This window comes from Heteronotia binoei, chromosome 2, assembly GCF_032191835.1.
Source record: "Heteronotia binoei isolate CCM8104 ecotype False Entrance Well chromosome 2, APGP_CSIRO_Hbin_v1, whole genome shotgun sequence".
NCBI classification, from domain to species: Eukaryota; Metazoa; Chordata; class Lepidosauria; order Squamata; family Gekkonidae; genus Heteronotia; species Heteronotia binoei.
In genome coordinates, this window is record NC_083224.1 from 113,517,523 (window position 1) to 113,532,625 (window position 15,103).

A 15,103-nucleotide genomic window follows, 5' to 3' on the forward strand; every position below is an offset into this window, starting at 1 on the left:
TGGGACATCCCCCATCACAAGCCAAGTAAGACCTGGCAACCCTAAATAATGGTATTAAACAAAACATACTAAAAATCTGTACTGGAGGAAACTAGGCACATACTTTTCAAATGCAACACACACACACACAATGAAGCAATAATGATATTCAATATTGTACAATTATAAAAAGTTATTGCAGAGACAAAGACCAAGCACTAAGATTCTTTAAAAAGTCAATGAGGCTTGTTTCCCACAATAATAATATTGTGGATTGTATTATTACAGCCCCAAAATCTTCCCCCTAAACACCACTCGCACGGGATGAAACAATAAGGTTGGAAAGCTTTTGATTCAATATAGCTTCTGTGCATTTCCAAAAGCTCCACTTGTATGAATTTAACCTACACACCAGCAGATTGTAGGTGGCAATAATTTTCTGAGCTCCTGCTATTTGCTATGTTTGTGCAATCACATTCCTTCCTTTTAGCAAAAATCTATCTGAGATTAAGAATGCTTAAACACACCTTGTTGAAAGAAAGAGAAAGCTGTGTTCAAAATTATTACAACTTCAGTTATTAATGGGGGTTTTTCCTGTTCATGTACATCTAAGTCTCAACTGTGCTTCAAAAAATATCACAGCACAAAGACCTGAGGAAATACAATACCTGGTTTCCCATTCTGATGGGGGGCCTGGGACCTCCTGCGTATCTTGGTGACATAAAAGGCTGTAAGCATATAAAATCAGTTCAGTGATAGTGTACACTTAAAAGCAGAAGTAAACTATAGAGCTTCTTCCCCAGAGCTGTGCCACAAATAAACTATTTGACCCTGCCTTGTTTTTCCCCATTCAAATCCAGCATCCGATTAGCAGAACCCTTTTGAGGTGGACTCCAGGCCAAATGGATGGAAGACTTGATGTACTCTGCTCCACACAACTTGTAAATTAGACTTGACACATTTACAAAGAAGCAATTCTTTAAAAAAAAACTGTAAACAAGAAAGATTTAGACTATTTATCATTGGCATTTGTCACATTTCTTATTTTGTATTGTTAAAAGGCTTAATATACTTTGACATTACTAGATGCAGTTGCTAAAATTAGCACCAGAAGTATACTGACTTAACATTAGATACATTTCCATAGATTAGTCAAGAAAAATTAGGCTTGAGGAGAATATTTAAACTATTCCAGTAAATAGTGAAAATAAGCACTTAAACCATATAAATGAATATCTAATGTAGTTCAGAAAAAAGAATCTAACAAAAATGATATTTATATGTAAATTAGCAAGTCTGAAATTGATAGTTACGAACAAACATGCCCAAGAGAAATAAACTTCCTAATGGGATGATGCGAAGTAAAATCAACATTAGAGACCCAGAACTTGTGGGAATATAGACCTGCCATGCTTCAGTCACATGGGAGCCACACATAATTGGGTCAGCTGAAGACTCTGGGCCCCATATGCTTAAAGAGTTCAATAACGCAGAACACAAAAACCATAGCAGTGCCCTGTAATTTCTTTACCTGACTGTGGGGTCCCATCATGCTGTTGGGGTTGTGAGGTGGAGGCTGTGCGTGTGGTGAGGGCTGAGAGCCAGGCGGTCCCTGTGAGGTCAGACAATAGAACATGATCATTCGTTGGGCACATATATATACAAGAACAGAGATAGTTTAAACAACAGATTGGTGAATCTTTGAAAAGAACAATATTGACTTTTGTACATTGCTAACTTTAAAAATTGTGAGAAATACCTGTCAATGAACACCAAAAAGTCATTGTAAAACAAGAAAGTTGGTGAAATGGCCTCCAGGTGTCTGGAGCACCTGGGCCTATTAAAATGTTCCAGAGTCTTTGTCCTCCAAATTTCTAGTCCTGATGCCTGCACAGTTAAGTTTCAAAATGCTATTACTAGTTCCTCCAGAAACACTGAAACTAGAAGGCAAGTAATCATCTTGTACTTAGTATTCTCCCCACCTCCTCACTTTCAAGCCCAAATTAAAATTCTGAATAATGGACACAACCAGGACATTCTGGGCACTTGTGTCCCCCCTCCCCCCTTGGCTTGAGATCACTAATTATTTCACCGCTGCCAGAAATGAAAGTTGACTCAAAAGCTAGACCCTCCACTGCTCTGTGGACAGACTAGAACAGGTGCAACATGAGGCAGCACATAATCTGTGAGCAAATGTTTTCATTGCTGAACCTTAATAAATGCAAACTGTGATCTCAATTAACATGATCATCTCCAAAATATCTGAAAAAAAAATTGCCTCATCCAGTCTCGCACTGGAAATTGCACACATGGCATCTCAGAAATGCAACATGTCCACCAACTGTGCCCTGGCATCTGCCTGCAGTAATGCACATTTTATTCAATTTATGCTAATAAGGAATGTTGGGTAAACAAAATTTTTGTTTTGGTTGCATAGATCATGATATGGGGTTTGGCCACACAATGCATGTATTAGCTAATGAAACAATACATTACACCAGAGAATTCTTTAATACTCGGAAAGTCTGCATTTGGAAAAATGTTTGAAGAACGCATGCAAAATTCACTCTCCCACAATACGTTCTTATTAATTAGTAAGATTTCTTGCTGTTTTCCCACTTGCTTTTTGGGTCAACAGTTTAGTACAAGAGAGAACTAAGAACAAGTTTTGTAACAAAAGAAATCAGATTGTTCCCATTGTAAAAATCTTTATAAGTGAGACTACAGTATTATTTCCAGATCACTGCTATCCCTCACTAGGCTGATCTAATAAGATAAACAAAGGTACTTTTAAGAAAAAGAAAATAGATTCTACATGTGCCTGCTATGAAAAGACTGATTTACATTAGTGGTTCTCAAATTTTCTGTAGATTTCATGACCAGCTGCAGAATAATTTCAGGTTACTGTCCCTCTTCCCAACATAAAATGAATACTGAACAAAATCATTCTTTTTTTTTCTTACTGTTTCAAAATATATAGCACTACTAAACAACAGGCTGCATTTCATTTTACCATTGTACACATTACACAGAGTCAAACCCAAATTTGCCATTGAGCCTCCCAGATCCGCCTCTCCCAATTCTTTTTCTTTCCTGCCCTCCTGACCCACCTGCAAAATAACCCCAACCTTCTCTGCAGTTTTGATGCACAGTTTGAGAAACAACTGATATTATGTACTCTTAACTCTATAAATGCAGTGATTCTGGACTTAGTGGATCAGACACTCATTTAATTTCCTCCATTCCCAGAAGAGGATGTTTATTTAAAAAAAAAGCAGGCTCCAGAATATGAATACCCCAACACAGTTTTATGTACATATGTTCTATGCCACATCTTTTTTTTCCTACCCCAAACAAAACCCAAACAAATTGTAATTGGCCTGGAAAGCAAACAAGACTTGTAAGTACATTATGAGAAGCGGCTCCACACTTCGGGAAAAGCAGAGGAACAGATGTTCTATACCTGCCATGTTAGTAATTTCAACAAGTGTTCGCCTTCTAGCTGCTGCCAGCAATGGCACGGTTTGTTACCATGAGCAATTTTCTTAATTAACAGACATTAATTAGCCATTTAGCAATTTTGCAAGCATTTGTTTAGCAGCTTTCCTAAACATGAATACCACTGTGATAATGGTACTGATTAGAGGATCCCCTAATTAACAGTACAGGGAAGGAAAATTGAAATCACATAAATTTAAAAGGGGAGGGGAAGTTAATGAAGGCAGGACATATTTGCACCTGCAAATCTTTTGTACTAGCGAAACTTGAGTGCAATATAAATAGAAGAGGAAAAAAATGTTAAGAGTTAACACAGAAAGATGCAAATCCAGCTCTAAACAGGAACAGGCACTCTGCTGATCCTCCAGGTTATGTTTACATGATTTCAGAAACTGATTTTTTACTGAATAAATAAGACCCATTGTATGTAAGGTGCTAATGTTCATTTGTTAATTTCCTTTAAATTGAGAATTAAGGGCTGCTTCTCACAAAGTAATTTTGCTCTTGTACAGATACATGCCCAAGTACAAAGTGAATAATAATAAATGTTATGTGCAAGAAAGGGTACAAGAGCTTTTCAAACATAACTTCTCCCATTTAACACACTTGCAAACTGCAGCTGAATAAGAATTACAGTGCTCCTGATCCACACATCTGTCCTTCAAACCCAATAAAGTATGCACACCCATTTCACATTTTGAAATCGATATTCATAATAGTTATCTAGAGAAGCAACATGTATATACCAAGCAGATCATATTTAAGTTTTATCATGTATATTTCTGACAAAATTGGAAGTCTCAGCTCTTCTCTAGTTCCAAGAAAACAAATGTATGTTTTTAATAATATACAATAGAAAATGAAGTTATTAGAAGGAGATGGTCAGTAAAACAATTGTTTTATCATCCTCTGGAAATGATTTTGAGGGTAATAAACTGATAGAAACAAGAGGAAATTTATAAATTAACATAATTTAACTGCAATATAATAGGTCAATAAGGATGGCACAGATGTTTCAAACAATTTGGCTAATAATGCTTTCACTCGTAGTGTGATTTCATTTCAATATGTCCTCTTTTGAACTAAACAAGAGAGTCCAACTCTAAGCAAAACTTCTGATGTGTGGTTTCTGACAGTGGACCCACCCCACCCAAAAGCCCAATGGAATTGCAATCCAATCCAATGGATGTGACTCTTCAGGGAGCACAGGTATGGCTGCTGTTGCTACTCACGCTATTGACAGCCCTCTACTTTCAAACATGGAGGCTGCCTATGCCTGCCCGGGTCACCTACAGGCAGCAGCTGTGGACAAAGCCCAAAGATTAACATTCTAGCTCTACTTACAAATCAGAGTGCCCAGGTCTCTGTCACAGGAGAATCCTTACTGACTTTGAATATGGTCCCTCCCACCCTCACCGTATAGCAGGACCGCATATATATAGCAGGACCGTATAGCAGTCCGGCTTTCGCCCGGGACATGGGACGGAGACGGTGCTGGTCGCCCTAGTAGATGACCTTCAACGGCATCTGGATCGGGGCGGCTCGGCGGTGCTGATGCTGTTAGACCTGTCAGCTGCGTTCGACACGGTCGACCATCGGCTTCTGAAGGGCCGCCTCGCCAACGCGGGGATTCAGGGGTTGGCCTTACAGTGGCTTTCCTCTTTCCTGGAAGGTCGGGGACAAAGGGTCGCAGTTGGGGGGGAGCTATCGCGGAGGTGCACACTCGATTGTGGTGTGCCCCAAGAGGCGGTTCTCTCCCCGATGTTATTTAACATCTATATGCGGCCTCTTGCCCAGATTGCCCGAAGGTATGGGCTAGGGTGTCACCAGTACGCTGACGACACCCAGCTCTATCTACTGATGGACGGCCAGCCGACCTGCGCCCCGGAAAACCTAGATCGGGCATTACGTGCCGTGGCTGAGTGGCTCAGATTGAGAGGGCTGAAGCTTAACCCTGCGAAGACAGAGGTCCTTTGCCTGGGTCGCCGCGGCCCGGGAAGGGGAATCCCCCTACCAGCCTTTGACGGTGCGCCACTGATAGCGGCGGACAGAGTCAGGAGCTTGGGGGTGCTATTGGAGCCTTCCCTAACGATGGAGGCTCAGATAGCAGCCACTGCCAAGTCCGCGTTTTTTCACCTTAGACGGGCAAGGCAGTTGGCCCCCTTCCTGGAGCACGACGACCTAGCAACAGTGATCCATGCTACGGTCACCTCGAGGTTGGATTACTGTAATGCCCTCTACATGGGGCTGCCCCTGTCCCGAACTCGGAAATTACAGCTGGTGCAGAATGCCGCGGCCCGGCTGTTACTGGGTCTCCCAAAGTGGGGACACATTCAGCCGGGCCTTCGGACCCTGCACTGGCTTCCAGTGATGTACCGAGTCCGGTACAAGGTGCTGGTTATCACCTTTAAAGCCCTATATGGCTTGGGACCTGTCTACCTGAAGGACCGTCTTTCCCCGCATGTTCCCCAGAGAGTACTGAGGTCGGGAACACAAAATCTCCTTACTATCCCTGGGCCGAAAGAAGCCCGCTTGAAATCCACCAGAGAAAGGGCTTTCTCTGTTATGGCCCCTACATGGTGGAATCAGCTGCCGGAAGAGGTGAGGGCCCTGCGGGACCTTGTCCAGTTCCGCAGGGCCTGTAAGACGACCCTCTTCCGGCTAGCCTATACCTAGCTTGAGAACTTAACGTACTTGCCAGATCTCTTTTATATACATATGGATTATTTATTAATTTTAAGGTTTTATCTGTTTCATCTGTTTTAAATGTTTAACCCTTTACATGCCTAAATATTGTTTAATTTTTATGTTGGATTCATTATTGGAAGCCGCCCTGAGCCATTCGTGGGAAGGGCGGGATATAAATTCTAAATAAATAAATAAAAATAAAATAATGTAATTGGCATAAGACACTGCAGGCAAGATTATAAACACTCACTACTGAGGATATCAACAGCTTTTCCAACATGATGCATGCCAGCTCAGCTTTGAAGTTTTGTTATAAAAAACCCAACTGCATTCAGACACATTTTGCAAATGCTCCTCATATAAGATATGCCATTGTTGTTCCTTTGCTTCTGCAACACCAGCTTTCAAACACTGCAATACTGATTTTAGCAATGACGTCTCAAATCCAATCCAATGCATGGTTATAGGCAATGTTTACTCTAAGCTGCAGAATCTTGTGAGCAAAAATTCTACCTTGTGAGCAACTGGTATTAAAGTTGTGAGCTACTGGCATTAAATTTGTGTGCTACTGCATAAATTATTGTGCTCTGGGGTCATCCTTCCTGAGCTAAGACAAAAATGTGTGAGCTGGAAGCTAAAAATCTGTGAGCTAGCTCACACTAACTCAGCTTAGGGGGAACACTGGTTATAGGATGAGGGAGACTTGCCTTAGCAGTAGTACATGCAAAAAGGATTTAGGGGTCTTAGTGGATCATACGCAGAACATGATACGGTGGCTAAAAAGGCAAATGCAATTTTGGGCTGTATCAACAGAAGTATAGTGTTCAGATCACGTGAAGTGATGGTTTCACTTTGCTCTGCTCTGGTAAGACCTCACCAGGAGTATTGTGTTCAGTTTTGGGCACCACATTTTAAGAAGGACATAGACAAACTGGAACAGGTCCAGAGGAGGACGACGAAGATGGTGAGGGGTCTGGAGACCAGGTCCTATGAAGAAAGGTTGAAGGAGATGGGGATGTTTAGCCTGGAGAGGAGGTGGGTGAGAGGTGATATGATCACCATCTTCAAGCACTTGAAGGGCTGTCATATAGAGGATGGTGTGGAATTGTTTTCTGTGGCCCCAGAAGGTAGGACCAGAACCAATGGGTTGAAATTAAATCAAAAGAGTTTCCGGCTCAACATTAGGAAGAACTTCCTGACCGTTAAAACGATTCCTCAGTGAAACAAGCTTCCTCGGGAGGTGGTGGGTTCTCCTTCCTTGGTGGTTTTTAAACAGAGGCCAGATGGCCATCTGACAACAATGAAGATCCTGTGAATTTAGGGGAAGGTATTTGTGAGTTTCCTGCATTGTGCAGGGGGTTGGATTAGATGACCCTGGAGGTCCCTTCCGACTCTATGATTCTAATGTTACCAGATGAGCCAAATCCAAAGTAACCTTACAGTTTCTGAACAATGGAGCATGCATGGTATGTGATGTCATCATTATTGACAAAGTTAGTATATTTGGGATTGCTTTGATTTTGTCACTGTCATGTACCCTCCAGGTCCAGGCCAGAACAGTGTTTCACAATTTCCTCACATTAATCTATTTCTATCATCACATTTTGTCTGCCTGCTTCCTCCAAGAAGCTCAGGGTGACATTCAAGACCTATCCAATTTTATCCTTGGAACAAGCCCATGAAGTAAGTTAGATTGAGGTAGTGGCTCTGGCCTAAGGCCATGGCAAAAGAAGGATTTGTGAGGTTCATCACTGTGTTCACTACAGCACATTAATTGTTCAACAAGAAAAACTACTCCTGTAAAAAAAGTGTAAGAATAAGAAATACTTTCTACAAAAGATATTATAGTACTTTGCTTCATTCATCACCTCAAGTGATAACTTCTACCTTTTTCTGAGGCACACTGTAGTTTTCAAGCAGAAATAATCTGCTGTTAATTGAAAAGGGTAGTGAAAAGAAAACGACAAAACCATTATCTTTCCCAACTGGATCATTAGCTAACTACTACAGGAAATCCAGCAGTTCCAAATATGAACAGCTTTTGGAAAGCTCAAAGCAACCATTCCACTACTCAGCTTCTTCTCATACGTTCATTTGTGGAAACAATCAAATACATCGATTCTAAAGATGAAATGTTCATAGAACTGAGAACTTAACAGACTATGACGTCTCAATTCCAATAATAATATTTAAGCTCTTTTCCTACTGCAAAGAAAAAGAAAAAAGAGTGGCCCAAAAGACTGCCACTCTCCTGCATGTGCAACAAAAGAACAGACTGCAGACACAACTTAATCAAGAATTCCTTAGAGCAGCATGGTGCAGATGGGTATGCTTTATCTATGCCAAAGCAGCACAAATGCAATGGAAATGCTCTCTCAACAGTGCTTAAGAGTTGAGACTGGGCTACAGGATGGTATTCTTTTCTTCCATGGTCAAATTTCCTTTACCCCTCCTTGCTATGGTTTCAGTGCCTTATAAGTACCAACATTAACCACAGTTAATGCTAGTAAGAATCTTGTTTTAATAAAGTTGTGTACTAGCTTCAAACTCCAGTTTCTAAACCTGGAAAGCAAGGAAAGCTTGGTAAACAAATTACAATTAACGTTGGTATCAATTTGAGCTATATTTAAGGAAAGGGGTGCGTGCTCCAGAGAAGGGAGAAGCTGGGACAAGCGAGAATGTCATCCTGTGATGTGTTCATAATCCTAATGCGGGAGGAGCTGCCACTTTTATGTTGCTGAATACTACCATCCATCTATAAGACACCTAATAGAGCAATTACAGCAAATTAAGAACTGAAATTAAGCTGGACCGCCTATGTAGGAAATTTTATAGCACCATTTTAAAGTTTAAATTATAAATTGTTTATATGTGTTTTGATTTTATAATTATAAGGTATTGTTATCATTGCATTATGACTGTGAGCCGCCCAGAGTCCGCATGTGAAGTGGGCGGCATATAAAGTTAAAGTAAATAAATAAATAATTTCATAACCACAGGAGAGCATTATGCCTGCACAAACTCCTCAGTTTGAGGACAGGGAGGGGAGGATTAAAATACTGTAATACATTGTATGTGTGAATTTCCTGCATTGTGCAGGGAGTTGGACTAGATGACCTTGGAGATCCCTTCCATGATTCTATGAATAGTTTCCAATTAATTACTTGGAAAAAGTACATTTAGGTGGGCAGCCATGTTGGTCTGAAGAAGCAGAACCAAGTCTGAGTCCATTGGCATCTTTAAAAACAACAAAGTTTAATTCTGAGTATAAGCTTTCTTGTGCATATATCTGAATAAGCTTTTGTGTATCTGAGGAAGCGTGTGTGCACACGAAAACTTACACCCAGAATTAAAATTTGTTGGTTTAAAGGTGACATTGGACTCAAACTTTGTTCTATTCAAAAAGGTACAATCAATATCTGCAAAATATATTTTTTAAATTCAGTGGAGAAGGTTCAATGGAACTTTCCTCTTGCAGAATGAGCTTCTTGCAATGGTGGAAAGCTCTTTACTGTGATGCAGAAGCATTGGATGGAACTTCACATATCTGACTCCCAAAGCGGATTGCATAGTAGTATAACAAGACTTTAGACCAATGATACAGGAATAAATTGTGCTGCATTAAATTTAATGTTAAATGTTAAGAGACACATTTACAGGTGGGGGAACACTACTTTTGTCTACTAGAAATGTGTAAAGGAGCCTAATGCATTTAAAATTTTTTCAGAATGAACCAACTCAAGGACTCCTGCAGCATCATTTTAAAGACATTTAAAATGCCAGGAGGAACCTAATCCTGATTGGGCTTGCAGTGCACTGCTGTTGCGCCCCCTCCCCCCCACTTTTCAAGTGCTGTAGCAGTAGCAGTTGGTGGCCTGTGTCTTGTTGGGCACTTGAAAAAGCACAAGAGTGGAAACAAGACTGATGTGCTTACAGAGCTTAGTGGCATTTTAAAATGCCTTTTAAATGATGATGGTGGCCACAAGTTTAGTTTGGCCCATTGTCACTCACCATTGCACACTCTCCTCAAGGAAAGTGGAAAATCAATGCTTAGGTCTAGCAAATGACACAGACGAACAGCCTCAGTAGGTTGGGGGAGGGGGAAGAGAAGGTAAGCTCTGTTTTTAATAGTGCCATGTTCCAAACATATGCATCAGTTAATAAATGAGGATGTATAGATGTTACTTTATTGATTACAATCTGATCACACTACCATCTAATTTGCAAACAGCATAAATGCTACGTATCCACAGAATAATTTTTTACATTTGGGGGGAAAGGTACAGACAGCTATTTTTGCTTCTTGCTACCTGGGATCAGTTTCTCAGGCAGCAAGGAGAGAGACTGATGTTGACATCAGCAGACATGTTATGTCAGAGGAACTGTCTAACTGGAAGGCCTCCCAAATAGAAGCACCCCAGCTGGTATTATGGTGATCCACATTTCCACTTTCTGTCAATCATTACATAGTTGATTGGCTTTTGGAGGGCTGATTCTCTAGGGTGGCCAGATCGTCCCGGTTGCCTGGGAAAGTCCCGATTCTGGCCCCCAATTCCCGCCTCCCGGGCTGGCTATACCGGCACCATTAGAGGTCCCGGTTTAGCCGGCGGGCTGCGCACGCCGTCGGGGAAGGCGGCGAATGTGGGACTGAGTGTCCCTGCGCGTGTGCACGGCGGTGCGGCGGGCTCTGTGCATGCGCGGGGCCAGGAGAGTGGGCGGCGTAGGGCCCGCCACACCGCCGTGCGCACGCGCAGGGACGCTCGGTCCCTCACTCGCCGCCTTCCCCGACCGCGCGCGCGGCCCGCCGGCTCCTCTCGCTGGTGGAGGCGGGCCTGCGGCGGCGTGACAGGAGGCCCCGGGTCGGTGGGCTCGGCCGCCTCCTCCTCAGCCGCCGCCAGCCCCGCCAGCAGCACCAGGCCGCGCACTGGGAGAAGGTAAGGGGGCCGAAAGCGGGGGGGGCCGGCTGGCGGGAGGGGGCGGCCGGCCTTCCTTCCTTTCCTCCCTCCCTCCCCCCTCCCTCCTTCCTTCCCTCCCTCCTTCTTCCCTCCCTCCCTCCTTCCCTCCTTCTTCCCTCCCTCCTTCCTCCCTCCTTCGTTCCTTCCTTTCTTCCTTCCTTCCTCCCTCCTTCCCTCCCTCCTTCCTCCCTTCCCTCCCTCTCTCCTTCCTTCCTCCCTTTCTTCCTCCCTCCCTCCTTCCTCCCTTCCCTCCTCCCTTCCTTCCTTCCCTCCCTCCTTCCTCCCTTTCTTCCTTCCTCCCTCCCTCCCTCCTTCCTTCCTTTCTTCCTTCCTCCCTTCCTTCCTTCCCTCCCTCCTCCCTCCCTTTGGTGTAGTGGTTTGGTGTAGTAGTTAAGTGTGCAGACTCTTATCTGGGAGAACCGGGTTTGATTCCCCACTCCTCCACTTGCACCTGCTGGAATGGCCTTGGGTCAGCCATAGCTCTGGCAGAGGTTGTCCTTGAAAGGGCAGCTGCTGTGAGAGCCCTCTCCAGCCCCACCCACCTCACAGGGTGTCTGTTGTGAGGGGAGAAGATAAAGGAGATTGTAAGCCGCTCTGAGTCTCTGATTCAGGGAGAAGGGCGGGATATAAATCTGCAATTCTTCTTCTTCTTCTTCTTCTTCCCTCCCTCCTTCCTTCCTCCCTCCTTCCCTTCCTTCCCTCCCTCCCTCCTCCCTTCCCTCCTCCCTTCCTTCCCTCCCTCTTCCTTTCCTTCCCTCCCTCCTTCCTCCCTTTCTTCCCTCCCTCCCTCCCTCCTTCCTTCCTCCTTCCCTCCCTCCTTCCTTCCTTCCCTCCTTCCTTTCTTCCTCCCTTTCTTCCTCCCTCACTCCCTCCCTCCCTTTCTTCCTTCCTTCCTTCCTTCCCTCCTTCCTTCCTTCCTTCCATGGCTCTCAAATATCCGATGTTCATGTCTTGCGGCTCTCAAACATCTGACCTTTATTCTGTGTTGCTCTTTTGTTAAGCAACTCTGGCCACCCCTGGAGTAGACAATACTGACTTTGGTGGACCCAAGCACTGATTCAGTGTAAGGGAGCTTTGTGTTTGTGTCTTCTGGTGCAATTTTGTTCTCAAATCCTGTATTTACTTCATCAGTATATGGGATAAGGCACTTTCTCAACTGTGCTGCATAATGCAGCCTATTTATTTTGTCCTGTTTGCTCTGTTGGCTCTATCTGCGCCACCTTCATCACTTTCGGGGTGTGGATCCCCCAGTGGGGTGGGCTCCCGACTCCCTCCGCCGGCTGTTTCTGATAGCCCTGCGTCCCCTCTTTCATTTGATAGGTGTCCCGTGCGGGTGCCACCCTCCCGCCGGGAGATGCCGCAAAATGAGCCCCCTTGAGGCTTATGGCGGCAGGGCTCGGGGGAAGCGAGCTAGACTGCTGTTCTTTTGAGGGGTTATAGAGTGTTTCGAGCCCGTCCCTGTGGCATCGGTCCCATCATTGTGGGACCCAGGGGGCCGGCGCAGCGGCACGCTGAAGCAGCCTGTCGGTCACTTCCGGGTTCCTGTCCTGCATCTTGACCTGTGTTATCAGTGACAGGCTGCTTCAGTGGGCCGCTGCGCCGGCCCCCTGGGTCCCACAACGATGGGACCGATGCCACAGGGAGGGGCTCGAAACACTCTATAACCCCTCAAAAGAACAGCAGTCTAGCTCGCTTCCCCCGAGCCCTGCCGCCATAAGCCTCAAGGGGGCTCATTTTGCGGCATCTCCCGGTGGGAGGGTGGCACCCGCACGGGACACATATCAAATGAAAGAGGGGGCGCAGGGCTATCCCATTGTTTGCCCAATGGGGGTCTGCCATGAGTCAGAGTGTCACATTCTCAGGGCGCAGGCAGGCGGGAGTCCAAAGCCAGTCCAAGGTCAAAGTCCAGCAAATCAAGCAGGAGTTAAGTCACCAAAGCAAAAGCACAAACCAGAATCAGAAGTCAGTGTCCAAAAGCCAAAATGTCAGGATGCCAAGAAATTCAAGCAGATCAGGAAGGAGCATGGATGCAAGCCAGAGAATAGACTTGTTGCTTCCACAAGGTTACCAGGTCCTGGGTGGAAGTTATATGGGAGCCTCAATCAGCCTGCTCCCTGGGTGGCAGCAACTGTGCTAGAACTCAGGGCTGAGAGATCTGAAGCATTGGCATGCCTCATGTCTTCACTCTGAAAGTTCTTTCCGGAGCCTGCTTCGAACTCTTGAGATGGGAGGGGGAGAGCTTGGAGGAGATTGATTGTCAACAGCTGACACTGCTGCCTGGAATGTGGGGAGAGTGATTGATGGGCCAACTGCTGGTTATTTAGCTGAGGAACTGGCTGGCAACTCTTCCAGGTCTGTTAATCCTTCCAGCTCCCCCTTGTCAGGGCTCATGACACAGAGCAGCCATAATCCAGGGATTCTCTGAGAGATTCTGCCCTGCCTATCTCCAGAAATTTAATTTCACTCCTAATTAATTCATTTGGTCAATTTGATTTAATTAAATTAGCCCCACCCCACCACCCCTTCCAATAAAAAATCCTGGATACAGGGCAGTGATGGGCTCTCTTTTGATATTTTAAGCAGAGGCCAGATAGCCATCATGAGAGGAAGGGGAGGAAGGGATAAGCCAGTGCTTGGCCTGTGTGGCTCTTTCTTACATGCTCAGGGGAATGCTGATTTGGGGTCAGGAAGGAATTTTCTTCAGGCCAGATGGATTGGCCCTGGGATCCTGGAGTTTTTGGCCTTCCTCTGGGCATAAAACTGGGGCCATTGGGGGGAAGGGGAAAAGGTAGTTGTGAATTTCCTGTGTTGTGCAGGGGGTCGAACAAGATGACCCTGGAGGTCCCTTCCAATTATTGTTTCTATGTGTTTGGTGTTGATGGACTGAGTGTATTGGCCTTGCATGGAATTGAGCATGCAGGAACATTCTGTATACATATAAGTTTCCATCCCCATGATCAGAAATGTTTAAAAAGCAATGTTTCTGACTACAGGAACAGAGCCTAAGTATAAATTGTGAATGTGCATAGGCAGAGGGCAAGGCTAGTACACCCCCTAGCTGAGGTTAGGGTACATCACCTTATGCAGATCTAGCACAGAAGGCTGCAAGGCAGAAATGAGAGAGACTGCTCTGTGATTGAAGAAAGCTTGACTTTAATCCACCAAATGCTTCCACAGACAGAAGTATTTCTGCCTTTTGAGGGTGATTTTTTCCATCTCCCCTCTTCCACTGCTTCCCAAAATTCAGCACAGGATTCCCCCATGCAAGAAGTAACTGGAAAGTTCCCATATTCACCGTTGCTACCATCCTGGATGCAGTGAACTGGTAAAGGCGTGATTGCAATGGCATGTGCCGCTATCAGGGCACAGAGGAATTATACAGACCGCTGCATAAATGCTTCCACACCAGAGAAGGAAGGGGGAAATGCTTTTCTCCCACAGGTGGTGTTTGAGTGCAACAAGTGAATAACAAAATTCATGCAAAGAGGGGAAGAGAAGCAGAGATCTAACCTTGGCAATTTTTAAAATAAGCACTAAACAGAGAACAGTGCCAAGCGGTCCTTACTAGCCCCAATCAGGAAAAATGGAACTCCTTCCAAGGGGTAAACTTATTTTCTACTTCTTGCCTCAAGTGTTCACCTCTGGAATGTTCTTCTGCCCATTTTCAGAGAATTAAAGAAGAGATTTAATATACATTTACACTCAAGTATATCATTTCAAGTGTGGGGACCCTTACCTTATGGTCACAAAATGTTTTACAATCCCTCACGGAGAGACGTTAAGAGTGATTCTACTCAAATTACAAGTTTTAATTAAAAAGGGGTTGAAAATCAATTTCTGCTTTTAAACTAAACTGATTAGAAAGTAGGTTATTGCAATTCACGGCAGCAGAGTATCTCCTAATTCTTTAAATGAAAAAGACGGATGTTGGAAGAACATTCATTTAAGCATTTAGACACACATGGTCCTTCATACGAAAAAAA

General features: G+C 44.3%; 1 protein-coding gene across 3 annotated transcripts in view; it reads right to left on the reverse strand.

Annotated features, from left to right (window-relative positions):
• SSBP3 (single stranded DNA binding protein 3) overlaps positions 1 to 15,103 on the reverse strand; it is a 289,667-nt gene that overhangs the window by 24,275 nt on the left and 250,289 nt on the right. For all 3 annotated transcript variants that reach the window (XM_060231868.1, XM_060231867.1, XM_060231866.1), the window contains exons 6-7: positions 1,511 to 1,591; positions 648 to 707 (exon numbers count right to left, since the gene is read on the reverse strand). In XM_060231868.1, coding sequence (XP_060087851.1) covers positions 648 to 707; positions 1,511 to 1,591 — 141 coding nt within the window. The remainder of the gene's footprint in view (positions 1 to 647; positions 708 to 1,510; positions 1,592 to 15,103) is intronic.